This window comes from Mastigoproctus giganteus, chromosome 2 (genome assembly GCF_048544385.1).
Source record: "Mastigoproctus giganteus isolate SK-2022 chromosome 2, ASM4854438v1, whole genome shotgun sequence".
In the NCBI taxonomy this organism is placed as follows: Eukaryota; Metazoa; Arthropoda; class Arachnida; order Uropygi; family Thelyphonidae; genus Mastigoproctus; species Mastigoproctus giganteus.
Window position 1 is genome coordinate 186,837,682 of NC_143576.1, and position 17,869 is coordinate 186,855,550.

The window sequence follows — 17,869 nt, forward strand, 5'->3', positions numbered from 1 at the left end:
GAGAGACCTTCAACCTGCAGTGGATTGAAAATGGCTGATGATGATGATTTTTGAAAGCTTGATTTCAATTCCAAGAAGTGTTCTTTAATCACTGTAGAAATCTCAGTTGGAATGTTGCTTTGAACATACTCCTTTTGTAATTTAGTTAAACAAGGAAGAAAATTATAATTCCACTTTTAAACTTGAAGTACCCGCTGATGAATTTTCTTTGTAGCTGCTTCTACTTTTCCTGAACTTTAAAAATATTTATATCAGTACCTTGTAAATTTAAATTTAAGGCATTTGAAAAACCAAAAATATCACATAACTAGGATGCCGTAATTAACCAATTAAAATTATTAAACCTGTCTTTAAATTCAAAATTGAATCCTTTGCTGATGGAGGATGTTGCTCCAAAAACAACAAGTACTCATTCTTCATTTCGATTAGTCGTTTCAATACATTCCCTCTTGATAACCATTGAATTTCACTGTGTAATAGAAGGTGTTCATAATTGCTTCCTAATTCTTTATTTAAAGCAATAAAGATTCTGGAATTCAAGGAATGGGCTTTTACATAGTTAACAAATTGACACATTCTTGAATAGCTATATTCAAAACTAAGGGTTTTTTTTTTTTTTTACCCAGCTAACACTTTTCTGTGAATACTACAGTGCACCCATTCACAGTCTGGCACCACCTCTCAGACACTTGGCTAAAGTCCCGGACAGGAACCTGCCATTGACTGGGCGCCATCGCAACTCAATCCGATACATTTGTTCCAATCAATTCCACTTTGAGTTATAAAATTATTGATTAATTTAAAAAGTTCTTCAGCCATTGTTCTCGTTAGTAGGGGGTTTACAAAACAAAAAATCTTCACTGATGGGGTCCTTAAAATCATACCTTACAAAGCACATTAAATTGCCATTATCTGCTATGTCTATATATTCATCCAGTTGTAAAGGGAAAAAAAAAAATTGACAGCTTTGAATGCACTTTATGAGAGTTTCTTCAATATTATTCGCCATTTCCACAATTCTATGCTTCACCATATTACAGTGAGGTCCCAACATCCGATGGTAATTCATTCCACAAAACCCATTGTAAGTTAAAAATATTGTAAGTTGAAACCAATAATACATTGATTTCCTGTGATTCGTTCCTCAACAACACATAAAATAAGTATTTTTTGCATGTTATACTTCATTTTTACATTAAAAATGAGCAAATATTATAAATGAGCAAAGATTATAATTTTATAAAGATTATTTAATAAATAGTCATAAAATATCTTAAAATAAAAAAACAAACAATAAATTAGCATTTACCTTAGACTTAAAGTGCAGAGCTGATGAAATCAGTGGCGGTGGGACTATATCAAGTGTCAGTTGTCTTTTGCTGCTACTGCAAAGAAACTGTCCAAAGTGGACTGTTTTTGACAACTTTTTTGTAGCTTCCTGAAGTAAGAAATGACTGTCTTCCATTTTGCACATCATGAGTTCAGTGTTTTCAATGTCGGAGTGTTTTTTTACCACTTCTCTTAAATGCTTCAACAAGAAATGACAGTCTTCATCTGACACTTTTTGGGTGTCTTTTTCTTCCTCTCCATTGTCACTCTCCATAATTTTCTCCAACTGTTGTAGCTCCTCTGTTGTTAGAGGATATTTAACTAGTCTTTAATGAATTTTAAAATACTGTCACACAAATATCCACAAAATCAGCTCAGCACATGTAGATAGTGTCATGATTAATGCTCACTTTATTTTAGTGAAATAAAATGCATTCAAGATAAATTGTGTGCTTATTTATACAGAGTAAGTCATGTAAAAACTGGCTGTGGTAAATACAGATGATAACTGGTACATGTATGGATTTGATTCCATATACTGCCAGACAAAAATGCATGGTCCATTGTTAATTTCATTTTGTTATTATTAGCTGCTGTAAAAGAATGAATTTGCAAACTCCACTTTCCACCTGTATGGCTGTTACCAGAGTATAAAAAATGTTACATGCAGTTTTTTCAAAGTATTGCATTGTTTTTTTAGAACTTCCCAAGAATTTTTTGAGAGGCTGCAATAATTTGAACTTTAATTTTATACTAGGAAGTTCTGCACACTCTTCATGCATACTGCATGATCAAACCAAGGAATTTTTACACCTGTATCATATTAATGCCAAAGTTTTTACTGCTGTGAATATTTTCTGGCTTCTTTATGCCAATCCTTGAGACAAATAGGATTATTAAATGCCAATTTGTGTTCATTATTCTTTTATTTCTCCCCCTTCCCCACACAAACACAAAAAAAATCAGCAGTCGCATACAAAATTTTAAACAGAAGAGGCATACTGTGTTTTTTGGAAAGGAAACTTTTATGCTACATTTCCATTAGCCCTATTATGCCAGCATTAGTTGTCCTTACGAAGTGAGAGTGTGAATTCACTAATTGTATTGACAACACTCCTGACATTACTGTAGATGCAACTAAGATTAAGTATTCTTCTATAGTTTATTACCTTAGCATACCCCTTGAAGTTATTTCCCTAGAAAGTTTCCTCTTTATTTCAAACGTTGCTACCCTCATTACATTTTGCCAGTATCGGCCATAGTGGCAACAAACAAACAAACAGGAACTTTTGAAGGGTATGCAAGCCTTAATTTGACACATATATACATTACCCTTGTCCCCTCCATCCCAACAAGCAGTTCCTTGAACCCCTTAAAGTATCCTCAATGATACTACCAAAAACCTTTTGCACCGCATTTTTCAAATATATTCTATCTCTACAAAATAGGTTCCTTCTACTTATAAGGGCTATATTAGATGAGCACTTTAAGCACAGCATTGGAAATACCTTTGAACACCCAGTTTTGCAGGAAACAGAGGGAAAAGCAATGCAAACTAGATGGGCATTACAAATGGCTCATTGTATGACATTAGCTGGTGCCCAATGCTTACTAATGGTATATATGCTGCAAGAGTAGCTCATGGAGTATTGTCAATGATATACAGGAATTTTTCCAGCAGGGATAAGGAGGTGATTATTCCATTGTATAAGGCAATGGTCAGGCCACACCTAGAGTACTGTATACAGGTCTGGAGGCCTCATTTCAAGAAGGATGTAGAGCTGCTGGAACGAGTACAGAGAAGGGCAACAAGATTAGTGAATGGAACAAAGGGGTGCTCTTACGAAGAAAGGCTTAAGTTTTGCAAATTACAGTGTCTGGAGACTAGGCACCAGCGAGGTGATCTGATAGAGGTGTATAAAGCCTTGAATGGTTTAAGCATGCTCAATGCTGATGGGATTCTTCCTCTAGCTCAGAAAAATCACCTGAGAGGGCATAAATTCAAATTGAGGAAAGACAGATGTAGGATAGACATGCGGAAATTTGCCTTTAGCCAGCGGGTGGTTGGTTGGTGGAACAGACTGCCATCCCTTGTGGTGGAGGTTGATAGCCTAAATAAGTTTAAGGCTCAGCTGGACAGGTATTTTGAACGAACAGAGGGGTGAAGTGGAAGTGGGTTTTTTTTTTTTTTTTTTTTTTTTTTTTGGCTGATGCTGCATAAGCTTGCTTTCTTGCATCAAATGCCTCTGCTAATGCTAATGCTAATATAAATGTCAGGTTGCCTGCAAATGCCAGCAACTTGACATTTATATCACCTGCAGAGAAATTCTCCCTGTAAGCCTTCATTTGTTTGTTTGTTATTCTTTGTAAAGGAAGATGCTTGACATAGAGAAGTTTATTTGTGAGGTGGAAAAGAGGCCTGACTGGCATTAAGAGTTTTAATGCCACCATGGCATTAAAAGACTACTCCAACAAAGAAATAAAAGCAAAGTGTTGGTTAGAAATTGGAAAAGAAATGTTTCCGAACTGGGATGAACTATGTAATGATAACAATCAGAAAGCCAAGTTTTGAACCTTATGATATCTATTGTAAATAACTTCCATTTTAGTACTATTTCATTAGTCAATGAAATACAACTTTTTTCATTTGTATAGACAATTTATTGTTAGATTCCTCTGGTTATCTGCGTACTGAATCACGATTGTATATAATTTAAGTTTAATACAGAACCTTATTATTATTAAATAAAATCAAACATGAATCGGAAAACTGCTGAAGAATATCCACTGCAACAGTGGAACGAATGTAAGCATTAATAAAAAAGAATCATCTACAGTCTCTTTCTTCTTCAGATATGGGGGGGGGAATCACATAACTGTTTCTTGGCATAAGAAACATAACCAAAAGAATTGCAGTGAATTGTTTTTCAAAAACAAAAATATCGTACTTCGTTTCTTTAACATGTATTGCCTCTACTAAGACAAAATCAAGGAAATTCATCTATTGGAAGCCACACTGGAAATGGGAAAAATTGGTGTAAGACTGATAACACTACAATTTGCATTTGATAAAAGAAAAGTTTGCTTTATTGTAATTGTTTTTAGGGAACAGTATCGTTACAGCACATTTTCTGAATGCACATTTGATCTTCTAACAAAATTTCAAGAAAATATTTCTATTGATTGCTGTGTTATGAACTTTGAAAACTGGTGTCAAAGGAACTTCGTATGAACATTTGTAAAACCAAACAGTACTAATCCTTTATTGCACAGAAAGTAATTCATTACAGTGTGGGTAGTGGAGAATGTTTTCTGCTTCAAATGGATGGAAAATACTTGTCGGTGTTCCATCTGGAAATAATGTCAACTGGTGTGAAGACAGTAACAATAAGTGTTTTATTCTGAGTAGTATCTTGCGATAAAATCTAAATAGAAAGTTACCTTTTGTTTCCGAAAGTAATTCATTAAGGTGGGAAAATGTAAGCTGTTTTCTGCTTCATTTTCTCTCTCTACTCGCAATCAACTGTATACATATATGTGCAATACATCCATCTTGAAACTGAGAATAGAAAAAGCGAGTCTCTGGTTAGGAACGCTATTTGTAGTTTGCTTTTTTGGAGGCATTCACACTGCCAACGCTTAAGTATAGCCGTAAGTGTGGGCCAAGCTGATAAAAATCCCCCCCCCCCAACACCTTGCAATGGTATTGCTAGCTGCCCCAATACGTAAACTCTCAAGCCATTTACGGTCCCAGAACCCCTGTGCATGATCCCAGCATCCTCCATGGAAATTTGATGTTGCTTCTCCCAGAAGTGTTCTGCCACGGCAGACTTCCCGTAATTTGCGGACTTTATTGCATTCATATGCTCCCTCAGACGGTCTTTCAGTCATCGCCCCATCTCACCCACATAACACACCCCACAATCCAGACATTTAATTTCATATACCACCCCACTGTTGGCTTCTTTCGTTATGGGATCTTTGACATGGGATATCACTGTGTGCAACCTCCGTCCCGGGAGTTGCACACAGCATATCTGACACCCCTGAATTATTCGTGCAATGTGGTCTGAAAGGCCCGGATAGTAGGGAATGTATGCAGTGGGTGTACGCTTACATAATTGCTCAATATGAATTGTCCCAGCCTTGTAGGCCTATTTGGAGATATTCATGCCCTGATATTTGTCTGAGTACTCCGGAATTTGGATGAGAGTTGTGGTTGGGTTTAACCCAGCAAACTCTTTCATTTGGGTATGTATTTCTTGTACACAGTCTGCACATCTTGAAAATTTTTTTGGTGTGAAGTCTGCTCAATATGAATTGTCCCAGCCTCGTAGGTCTATTTGGAGATATGAAGTCTAATTGCTCAATATCAGGGCATGAAAACTCTATAATTTGCTGGCAGACTGAGGCTGACAGAATTACTTCTCTGAGAAGGGCTATAGGTTAAGTTAATTGATCTTTTGGGTATCTAATAACAAGAAGCTCCATTAGTAAAAGACTGGCATCACTGAAACAGTGGTTTCAGTGATGCAGGAATAGATCCGGCTGGAGTGTAGAATGATAATGGGTTGCTTTCATCCTTCAGTTGGGTTAAGGTTTTATTTGGGGAGCAATTTTATTTGGGGGCATCAGAAGGATTTCGATGTGTTATTTTCATGTATTTCATGTATTATCATCATAATACAAGGATTTCCATGTATTATGATGCCTTTGTGAAAGAGGTAGGGCTTCATTTCTTAAGATAGCCATTCATCACTAATTTTGTTCAAGCTAATCCACAAGATATATTTAAACTGTATATAAATTCAACAGCTGTATGTCCCTTTAACCCATTACTGGGCATATTAAAAGTTTAACATTAGCAGGCATGTTGGTGGACTTTTTCCACCATTGTTATGCTTGGAATAAAGGCACAATTCAAAATTTCTTTTTTTGGAGCTACCTTTATTTTAAATCTGTTATGAACACAACTGTCAAAAATCCATTTTTTTTATATTGAAAACATATATTTTGAATTAGTTTTTTAAAATAAACCCCTCCTCTGATTGACTTTACACATGTGCTTTTCATAACGAATTTTTCAAGCCTGCATTTGGGCATTTCCTTTCCTCTCAGTGAATCTTAAACAACTTAAGAAACTAAAATCCATGCCCTTCAGTGATTACAGGGGCTCACATCTAGTGAATATGGGCTTGACACACCCAGGGTCCTGAGCTGGATATCATCATTCTTCTCTTTCTTGGTGATTCCCTTCTACTTTTATACTCTCTCTCTCTCTCTCTCAGGGTAACTCGGGGAATTTTTTTTTTTTGGCTGGTGCAGCGTGAGCCTCAGGTTTCCTTGTGCTATATAGCTAATAATAATAATAATTAGAGACAACCTCTGATGCCAGTGCATGTTTCTGTTTGTATGCTTCAGATTGAAAGTTATGCTAGCTCTCATCTTTTATTGGATGCTGTTAATGCTGCTGATTTAAAATTCTTGTTTTAGAGTGCTTGATAATTATATGACAGAATTGGTTTCCAAAAGTCTAATGAAAACTACTTTTATATTTTTTATGGCCTTTTTAAAATGGGGTCACCAGACCTGTACGCAGTACTCAAGGTGTGGCCTGACAAACATTAGGCAACTCCATCGCCTTATACAAACGTATAATCACCTCCTTGTCTCTACTAGCAAAATTCCTATATATCATCGACTCCATGATCTACTCTGGCAGCCCATCTGCACTGCTCAGAGAACTTCATATCCGACTGCACAATTACCCCCAGATCTTTTTCATTCTCCACCTCTTTGAGTTTAGTACCACACAGTTGATATGTTTCTCTTGGGATACTGCTACCCATATGCAGTACTTTGCATTTGTTAATATTAAACTTCAGTTGCCCCTTCTCAGCCCATCTACCTAACTTTTCTAGATCCTGTGTTGCAGTAGCACACTGTCTTTACTATCATTAACAACCCTGCCCTCTAACAACCCTCCAAATGAAATGACAGATGAGTGCAATAAAATCATTGAGATTAATTATGAGATCACTAGATTTAGGCATAATTTCCCTGGACTGTAGAGGTACCAACATCTTTCCAGTCCACAGGGGTGGAAATTCTTTTTGTTATAGATGATGTCTGGCCATAAAAAATGAGGCTAAAGAACATTGTATTTAGAGGTATATACCAAGTTATTATACCAAATGAAGTAACAAATGAGTGCAATGAAATCATTGAGATTAATTATGAGATCACTAGATTTATGCATAATTCCCCTGGACTGTAGAGGTGCTAACATCTTTACAGTCCACAGGGGTGGAAATTCTTTTTGTTATGGGAACTCATGGCTGTGCCATGTATCTGCAGATAAATGGACTCGCCAAACATAATGGCACCACCAGTCAGGCACAATCTAAGGGCATCCCCGGTTAATTCAATCACGGCAAACATCGCAATGGAGAAGCTGGAAGGTCGTGCATTTGTGGGTTTGCCAGATCCCATTGCCTTTTGGTGCCGGTATGTGGATGATGTGTTCATGGTCATCCCTTGGGAGTCAGGAGACTGGCTCCTACACCACCTCAACTCTGTCACCTTTCTTTCAATTCACCATCGAACTGGAGTCGGGCAAATGCCCTGCCTTTCTTAGACACCATTGTCTGATGCGTAATCCAAGTGTGCTGGCCAGTTTACCAACTACCAGTCAGCATATGTGCACAACCATCTTCTTGGCATGGCACGAGCCCTACTAACCTGTGCCTGGACACACTCCAGTTCTTAGGATGATAGGCACACTTAGGTTACTAAGGTTAAGGCAGATCTGGCAAAATGCAGATACCCTCCCCTGGATAGGTGCGACCTGCAGCCCGTGACTGTGTTGCCAACCGCAGGGTCTCATGCAGCGATGCCCCGGATGCCAAGTGTTTTCCATGGGCAAGCATTTTTCTCTACTGGACTGAGTTTTCATTGTTTTTCTCTGTTACTCAATCAACTTTTCTGTTAAGTAGCTCTAAAAGCACTAAGAAGTGAACCCAGAAGAAGGAAACTACCTTTTTCTTTAATTTAGTACTCTTACTAACTGTACTAACCTCTGTGCTTGGCCACAACCTACACTGCTCCTGCTTCCCCATGGCAGGACTGGTGACCTAGGTGGTAAAATTAACCCCCCCCCCCGAGGGCCAAAAGAAGCCAACATGGATACAAATAATTATCCATCTATACAGCCTTAGAGTTCAAGATCAAAACCTTCAAACATAGACCATGAATCCAATCAACCCAAAAGACTTCGAAGAGAAGCACAGTGTCAACCCGATATTCCAAATTTCCTGTTGATACATTCACTATCTGCCCAAACCAGTTATCACCATTCTTAATCCAAAAAACTTTGGAATCTATTCCTGGATCACCAAAAATGATGAAAAGACTGCAATCTGGTGACCTCCGGATTGAAACAGCCATCTCAAAACATTCTGACCGGCTGTTAAAGACAACATTTGTTGGGTTGACAGTAACAATTACTCCCCACAAAACCTTAAATTCATCAAAAGATGTCATCAGCGAGTGGGACCTAATTACAGTGTCTGAAGAAAAACTACTCCAGGAACTCAGCAGTCAAAAAGTAATAAATGTGAAAAGAATTATGACCAAAAAAGATGGAAATCTCAATCCAACTAGGTCCATCATACATTCAGCACTCCAGATTTACCATCCTCGATTAAAGCTGGCTATCTAAACACAGGTCATTTTTACCCGGTGTAGAGAAAGCAGCGATTCTATCAATTATGCTGCCCATGAGGGCACCCCCCAGGGATCACAGAAACAAGCATTTATGATACATACCCCCAGGGGCTCACATCTGGTGAGTATGGGCTTGGCACACCCAGGGTCCTGAACTGGATATCATCATTCTTCTCTTTCTTGGTGAAATTTTTTTTTTTGGCTGGTGCAGCATAAGCTTCAGGCTTTCTTGCACCATTTGGCTAATAATAATAATAATATCATTCAGGATGCTACAAATTCTCTTTTTGTGTGATGGTGGACAGGAAGGATTCTGGAATACTGTAGAAAACCTTGTATTATTCTGTAATACAATGTCAGTTTTCCATGATACTTTTTGTCATTTCTCCCAACCAAGTACTTGTTCGTTTTTTAACTTTAGTTTTCAGTATGGCTGTGCAAAATTTTCCCTGTTGGCAGTTAATTCAGTAAACCGTGTTGCATACATCTTTTGAGATGGGGGAGCAAATAGGTTCCTTGTAGATGTTTGAGTTCTATTACTTGAATAGTATTGGCATAGTAGTTTCTGGCAATCTTAGTTATTTCTTTTGTCATTGCATTGTAATTGCATTTGTTAAACAGATCTCTCAAATAGAAATATGCCTCATTGCTAAAGTAGATGTTTTGAAAGAATATTAAAAAAAATTTTTGGCAATGAACTTTTATTATATTTTGTTTACATATATTATTTATACAGGTATGTATATTATCTGTGTGTATATGCACAGTGGATTCTGGTTATTTGGGCCACTGGTTAATCGGGGCAGCCGTTTATTGGGGCAAATCTTAAAAAACAGAGCCCAATTGAGAAAATAACGAGGGTTTACTTCACTTAATCGGGGCAGGAGACTGCAGCGCTGGAGATTACCCTACAATTGTGTCCGACCATACCATGTAGTTCGGTCGGATTTCTAGAGGTCACAACCATAAAACAAAAACAATTAGCAGTAACCTGTTTATTGGGCTTTTCTGTTAGTGCAATCTATCATAAATGGATAGTAAACTCGATCTTATTGAATTTGCGATAATACTGACAGCTGGAATTCCGTGGGTTATTATGGTGAATTGTGTTTACACTTCCATGGAATCTTCAATCATATAAAAAAATTAATTTTCAGAAACTTCTTTTCATTACTATTTTTAAAGCTTTGTAACTTTTTACTTCGTTATCACTTGCATGTATCGTGTTACTTGCAATTTGTGTGTGTGCCATGTTCTTTGTTATTGATTGCTTATCTTTTTACTGTTTTAAATTTTAACTTCCACCTACAAATGTCAGTGAACAGAAATGTCAACTAGTTAGTATGTACATATTACAGTACGTATTAATTATTCCAATTATCACGTATATTCTTCCGATTTTCATGTGTCATTTAATTTTTTAATTGGTAAGGTAACAAAGGGTAAATTTGTGCTTAATATATCTTTACTTTTATAACCTGTGGATAATATTCCTCCTATTTTCGCTAATTAGAATCGCTGTTTAATAGAACTAAAATTCAATTCATAAACCTGATCACAATGACCGGCGGTTACTACACATCGTGTAGTGAACGGTACTTTACTATGGTGAATCCATCGTGATGTGATTTGATTGTACAGTGAACCAGTTGTCAAGGGGGTCCATTGCATTTTTAACTATTTATGTGAAACTTTGGATAATTGGGGCAGCCGCTTAATTGGGCCAAAATGCACTAGTCCCAGTGTTCCAAATAACTGGAGTAGACTATATATATGTGTGTGTGAAATTATGTAGAAAAATATAGAATTAGCAAAAAAGAAAGAGAGTATCAGAACAGATTAATGCCATCAAAATAATGGTTGAACATTACATCAGTCTGTAAAAACATACACCTATAAGGCCATAGGTCCAGATACTTGGCCCTATGGTCTTTTAGATATATTTTTCACCCCCAATACTTATATTCCAAATTCTTATTAAATTTCATCTGTTAGCATGATGAAAGGCACATGATGCAAGAAAGCAAGCTTATATAGCATCAGCCAAAAAAAAAAAACACCCTTATTTCACCCATCCACTCGCTCCAAATGTTTGTCATGTTCTTCCCTGAATCTATCCAAGCTATCAACCTCCACAACGACAGATTGGAAGCCCATTCCAGCAATCAACCACCCTCTGGCCAAAGGCAAACTTCTGCACATCTATCCTACAACCGTCTTTCCTCAATTTGAATTTATGCCCTCTCAGGCAATTATTCTGAGCAAGAGGAAGAATCCCATCTGCATTGAGCATGCTCAATGCAGATGGGATTCTTCGCTCAATCAGATCACCTCGCAGGTAATAGAGATAATATAGAATATACAAAATTTGAACACCAACCATTGGCTAGAAATTGTAAAGTTATAAATACAATAGTGGAACCTCTAATTAGTGGACACTGTCAGGGTATGCTTAAAGTATGTTATAGGAGGTACCTTTCTCTGTTGTATAATAATTCCCTTGGTATTCAGTTTAATAAATAATGTAATATATATATGTGTATGTATTCATACCTGAATACATACCTGTATATATTATTGCACTTGAATATATACAAGTATGTATTCAAGTGCAAGTCAGTGATTTTGAGCAGTTCCTTTAACGATAAGTGGATAATCATTAGAGAACAAATTAGGATGTAACCAGGAAATGCTTATAAATATGCTCTTACTTGGAATTTTTAACTTGGATATGTTTAGGTAGATGTTTTTTGTTGTTTTCAGGTCCTGAATTGATCCTGAAGGTATGGCCTGCATGTTTGAGGTATATACATTCCATACTAACAATATGGAGTTTATATATTTCAATTATTCTTTAACAGTTTAAACAAATTAAATTGAAAACAGAAGAAGCCTATGTTTTCAATAATTCTGTATTTAATGATAAATACAGTACTAAGTTTTTAATTTTTTAATTGTGATTTTTTTTTCTCCCAACCAGTTATAGATGACCAAGAAATTGTATATAGAGACTATATTGATATTAGTGTAGCAGTAGCAACTCCTAAGGTAAGTAATTTATATGATGTTGTGTGTATATATCAGCAGTTCAGCAGAATGAGTGTTAAATTTAATGTAAACAAGATAATATAGAATATACAAAATTTGAACACCAACCATTGGCTAGAAATTGTGAAGTTATAAATACAATAGCAGAAACTCTAATTAGTGGACACTGTCAGGGTATGCTTAAAGTATGTTATAGGAGGTACCTTTCTCTCTCTTTTAACAATGTATGGTGCTGTGTATATAAGATTCTTTAATATTTATTTTAAACTTTTTTCACAAATAGGCACAATGCTTTCACCCGGCATTTTTCTTTACAAAAATAGTGAAAATGTGAGAACAAGTATTCCACTTTGTTTGGATTTTCATCTCTACTGTCATTGGAAAATTCAACGAGAGAGAGAGAGAGTATATCTTTATTGTGACATAAAAAATGGTATACATCCGATTCCACTTCCAACTGCCCATCACAGCACGTTGAGGCCACAGATTAACATATTTAAGGATTAAATGAAATTAACAACAAACTTTTAGAGTTCTGTCTCACTGAGTTTCTATTTTTTGTACATTTTCAGAATATAGTATATGTGATTTTGTGCTAATGATTTGACTGCTTCATTTCGGCAAACATTTTCAGGAGCAATAAAACAGTCTAAGAAAGTCATGAACACAGACAGATTTTACTCTTTAAACAAACCTAAGGAAGCAATAAAACCATGCTTTGTTTGTTTTACAGAACGTATTACTGTAATTCAGAATGTGCTTTACCAAGTGCAATCAGATGTGATTTCTGGCCTCATTGTAATTTTAGAATGTTTTATTTATAATTTGTGAAGGTTACCATTCTTGGTAACCTTCCCATCATCATCATTATCAGCCATTTTCAATCCACTGCAGGATGAAGGCCTCTCCAGCAACTTTCCAGTTCCTTCTATTTTGTGCAATGGCCATCCATTTACTACCCACAAACTTATGAATTTCATCTGTCCGTCTCCATTGTTGTCTTCCAGGTTTTCTCTTAGCTCCTCTTGGGTACCATTCTGTTATTTTCTTAGTCCATCTGTCATCATGTGTTTGAGCTGTGTCCTGCCCAAGACCATTTTAGTTCATTAGTTTTGATAAGAATGTCCTTTACTTGAGTTTGCTTTCTAATCCATGTGTTTCTCTTCTTATCTAACAGTCTGATTCCCAATATAATTTGTTCCATTCTTCGCTGGGTAGTTCTCAGCTTCTCTTCCATTCTTTTGGCGAGTGCCCAAGTTTCACTTCCATAAATCATGTTGGGGAGTATACATTGGTTCATTATTTTATGTTTCAGACAAATTGGGATATTGCTCCTCAGTATGTGACTATATTTCCTGAATGCTATCCATCCAAAATTTATTCTTCTCTTGACTTCCATCCCTTTATCATTATTACAGCTAATGACTTTGTCGAAGATAAGTATATGACTCCACCTTTTCAATTACTGCTCCTTCAATCATTATATCCCTTTCTATGGCATACTTGTTCATCATTATGAACAAGTCCTTGACCAGTCTAATCTTCTGAAAACTTCCTCAAGGGCAGCAGTAAACAACTTCGGAGATATTGTGTCTCCTTGTTGAACTCCTTTCTCAATTTTAAATTTATTACTGTCTTTGTCTAGTCTAATAATGGAGATAGCATTCTCATATATTTTCTTCAAAATCATAATATATGGGATATTTATGCCTTGTCTTTCCAGTGCTCGAAACATTGCCTTTATGCTGTATAGAGTCAAATGTCTTTTCATAATCCACAAATGCCAGGCATAATGGTGTTTTATATTTATTTGCTTTCTCCATTAGCTGTGACATTACATGAAGGTGATCCATAGTTGAGAATCCTTTCCTAAAGCCAGCTTGCTCTTTCAGTTGATTCTCATCAAGTATTCTTTCTAATCTGTTAGTAATGACCCTTGTGAACAACTTGTAGATGTGGGATAACAAGCTAATTGGTCTATAATTTTCAATTTCTGATTTATCTCCTTTCTTATGCAGCAAAACTATGATTGCATTATTCCACTCCTTAGGTGCCATATCTTTTCTAATGCACTTTGTGAAGAGCCTTGCCAGTTTTTGTGTTATGTCTCTTCCTCCCAATTTTAACAACTCTACAGTAACTTCATCTTCCCCCGGGGCTTTCTGATTCTTCATTTTCTTCACTGCATGTTCTACCTCATCAGGAAGAATATCGGGTATGTCGTATGTGTTGCTACTTTGCAATCCATCTTCCCCATTGCTGGCATCATTCCCTCGCTCCTTGTATAACTCTTTATAGTAGCCTTCTGCTATTTGAATTATGCCTTCTCTGCTATTCATAAGTACACCATTGCTATTCTTCAGTTTCAGTATCATTTGTCTTTCTGTATTACTGCTCGTGACTGCTTATTTAAATCCTTTGTTTTCCCTTAATGATTCTACTTTTTGTGTGTTAAATTTTCTTATGTCCTGTCTGAGTCTCTTTCTAATGGCTTCGCATAACTCAGTATACTCAATTTTCTTCCTGTCAGTGTTTTTCTTGCTCTTCCTTTGTCATCTTCTGTTCAACATTACAAGTGTTTCTTGACTGATTTTTTTCTTCTTTGGATTTCTTTTTCCCTATAGGTTTCTTGGGCTTTATCACTTTCAGAGAGGCGCCTCCGTAGCCAGGTGGGAAGGAGCAGCAGTGCGTAGCACACGCTTCTTGATTTGACCGGGGTTCGAGCCCGTCACCACCAAAAATACGGAGGATGCGGAAAGGTCAGGGAATGACCACCGCATATCCCGGAGCAATATGGCCTTAGTTGCTAATGCTCCTAAAAACCAAACAACAAACAACAACAACAAATCACTTTCAGAAAGTTGTAATATTCCTCGTTGATATCTTGGTCCTGAATAGTCTGCAGAAGCTCAAACTTGTTCTTAAGTTCCAGTAAATACTGCTTTTTCTCCTCTTTTGTTATCTCAAAGAACTTTGTATTATTTACTCGAGTCAGTTTTTTCCCTTTCTTTTCTTACATCTATATCAAGTTTGCATCTTACCATTCTGTGATCACTTCCAACATTTACCTTGTTCAGAAGAGTAACATCATTCATGGTATATCTTCTGTTAGTGAGGATGAAGTCGATTTCATTAGTTGTTAATCCATTTGGGCTCTTCCATGTCTACTTTCTGTTCACCCTTTTCTTGAAAAAAGTGTTCATTACGGACATTCCTCTAGATTCTTCAAATTCCACAAGTCTTTCACCTCTTTCATTTCTTTCACCAATTCCAAAATTTCCTATAGTTTCCCTTTCTGCACTGTTTTGTCTCTTTCCAACCTTAGCATTGAAGTCCCCCATAATGACAGTGTAGTGAGTTTTCTGTTCATTTAGAAGACTCAATTTCGGTGTACATTTCTTCAACATCATCATCATGGCTCGATGTTGGTGCATAAATCATTATAACCTTTAGCTTATATGTCTTAGAAACCCTTTGAATACCCCTTAGAAAACCTTCCCAAAAGCTTTTTAATTTTTTTCTACCAGTCTGTCACTATGACATTGTTTACATCTCCAGCAACTCTGTAGAGCATCTTATATGAAATATTGTGGCATAGTTTAAATTTTGTAACCAGCCATCTTTTTTAAGCTTTAAACTTTTGCCTGTTTAATTGTTTCACTACTTCCGAAGCCTTTCTTGAGACAAGGGTGCTGACACTGGAAGATTGTTAAGTCTGGCTACACAAAACCACTCATTAACAGTTCAGTCTCTCTCTCTCTTTGCAGAATTTTCAGTGAATGAATCAGTTTCTTTTTAGAACTACAATTTCCATTTTCTTGCCAACTTTCATAAATACTCTGTGTCCTTTAAAATATTTGCCATCTCTGTTTTCCCAGTATTAAACCTAGAAGGAAATTGTAATTATTTAATCATAAATAGACTATAATACTCATGTTGAATATTTCGGCAAAAAACTGATTCAAAGGAGTAAAGATTAATATTGAAGTAATTACAGAAACATTTCCCTCAGCTCCCTTCACTGCTGGCTAAAGTGCCAGTGGGACAGACTTGGTTAAAAATAAAATTTTATAATTTTTTTTTACATGTATAACTGTATCATCCTTTAAAAAAATTACGATTATTGCACAAAAATTATCTGAATCTGGAGGCTGCGACATAAAATCCATGAACAAAAATGCCAACTTTGTTGAACCGGTTCCCACCTTACTACAAAGTGATCTAGTCTACTGCATCTCTTGCCGTGACTGCACTAGCTGCTACAGCGGGGAAACTGGGAGACGGCTTGGCAAACATCTTTCGGAACACGAAAGAGTCATCTGCTTAGCGGACATAGAACACTCAGTCATTGCCGAACACTTCTGGTCAACCCACTACGACATTGACCTGCACCGCAATGTCGTGATTGTAGATAGGTCCTGCCACTAGTGGCGAAACGACTGGTTAGATTTGTTAAACATCACATGCTCTAATACCTCAGTCAGCAGAAGCAGTGGATGTCGTGTCCACCCTATTATTGAAGCAACCATTTTGATGAATGACAAACTTTGGCAATGTTCACATACATCACAGCCACAGGCTTCAACATCAAACAATTAACTATTGCATCACGCAGTTTCATATACATGACTGGCAGTACATGCCCTCATTTTCCACACTCTTAACTGTCAATTTGACTGATGAAGGTTACCATAATAACTAAAAGCTTTTGTATGTATTTAATATATGTGTGTTTTACAATTAGTATTAAACTTGTCATTATTTATTCTGTCTTCTGTTTCGCTCTGTGTCACACAATAATCCACAGTAATAATGAATCCAGAGTGCACAGGCCTCTTTAATCTTAAACTTTGTTGAAAGTTTAACCCTGAGATTTGTTGATTACGATGACAAAAGCTAAGAAATTGTTTTCTCTTCAAAGTAAATGGCAAGTTAGTTTCACTTAAAGCTAAATAAATTCTTGGGATTTGAAAATTGGTTGGAAATTTTTTTTGGAATTTCTCTCTCTCTCTTTCAATTTTACTGCTAAAAAACCTATTGCAAAAGGAATCGGATCAAAAGCTTGTTTAGTTTTTGAGTTATTCAATTTGCAGACTGAGGGATATAAGCAAATTATTATATAGATATTGGACAAAAATTGAAATTTTAATTTAAAATATGTACTAATAATTGTTGCTTAATTTACTTTTTAGCTAATTGACAATGACTTAAGTTTTCTTTCTCATGACACTATTAAATTTTAGTTTTTTTCTTCAATTGCTGAAAAATTGAAAAACAAAGCAGTAGTCAGAAGTTATTACTTCCCCTTCCTCTCTCTGGTAACTAGTCATAGGTTTTTATTAGCTGTCATCTGAATCCAGGCCATAACCATTATCTAGAGCTTCCAATAATTGGAAGATTTTTAACCATTATTATTGTAAAATGTGGGATCAATAATAAGTGGCCACTCTAGATAGCAGAAGGTGCCTGCTGTTTAAAGTGCTCCTTATTAGAAGTTCCACTGTATAAAATAAAACTAATTTCAAATAAACAATTAGATCAAATGACCAAATACATAGTAGTCAAAAAGTATGTATGTATATATATTATCCCCCTCCCAAATGTGATATATCACTTGTAAAGAATGCAGTATCAAGTACATATGGCAAACTGACATGAAATTGCACTCATATGCACTTGTATGCCTGTATAGATTGCAGATAAAAAGATGGCAAAATTTATAATAATAATAATAATAATAATATTGATACTAAAAATTATTAAATTC

General features: G+C 36.1%; 1 protein-coding gene across 1 annotated transcript in view; it reads left to right on the top strand.

Annotated features, from left to right (window-relative positions):
• The window catches only part of LOC150089839 (dihydrolipoyllysine-residue succinyltransferase component of 2-oxoglutarate dehydrogenase complex, mitochondrial), a 286,282-nt gene that overhangs the window by 198,542 nt on the left and 69,871 nt on the right, over nucleotides 1-17,869 (top strand). The window contains exon 11 of the mRNA XM_090389672.1: nucleotides 12,035-12,102. Coding sequence (XP_090245798.1) covers nucleotides 12,035-12,102 — 68 coding nt within the window. The remainder of the gene's footprint in view (nucleotides 1-12,034; nucleotides 12,103-17,869) is intronic.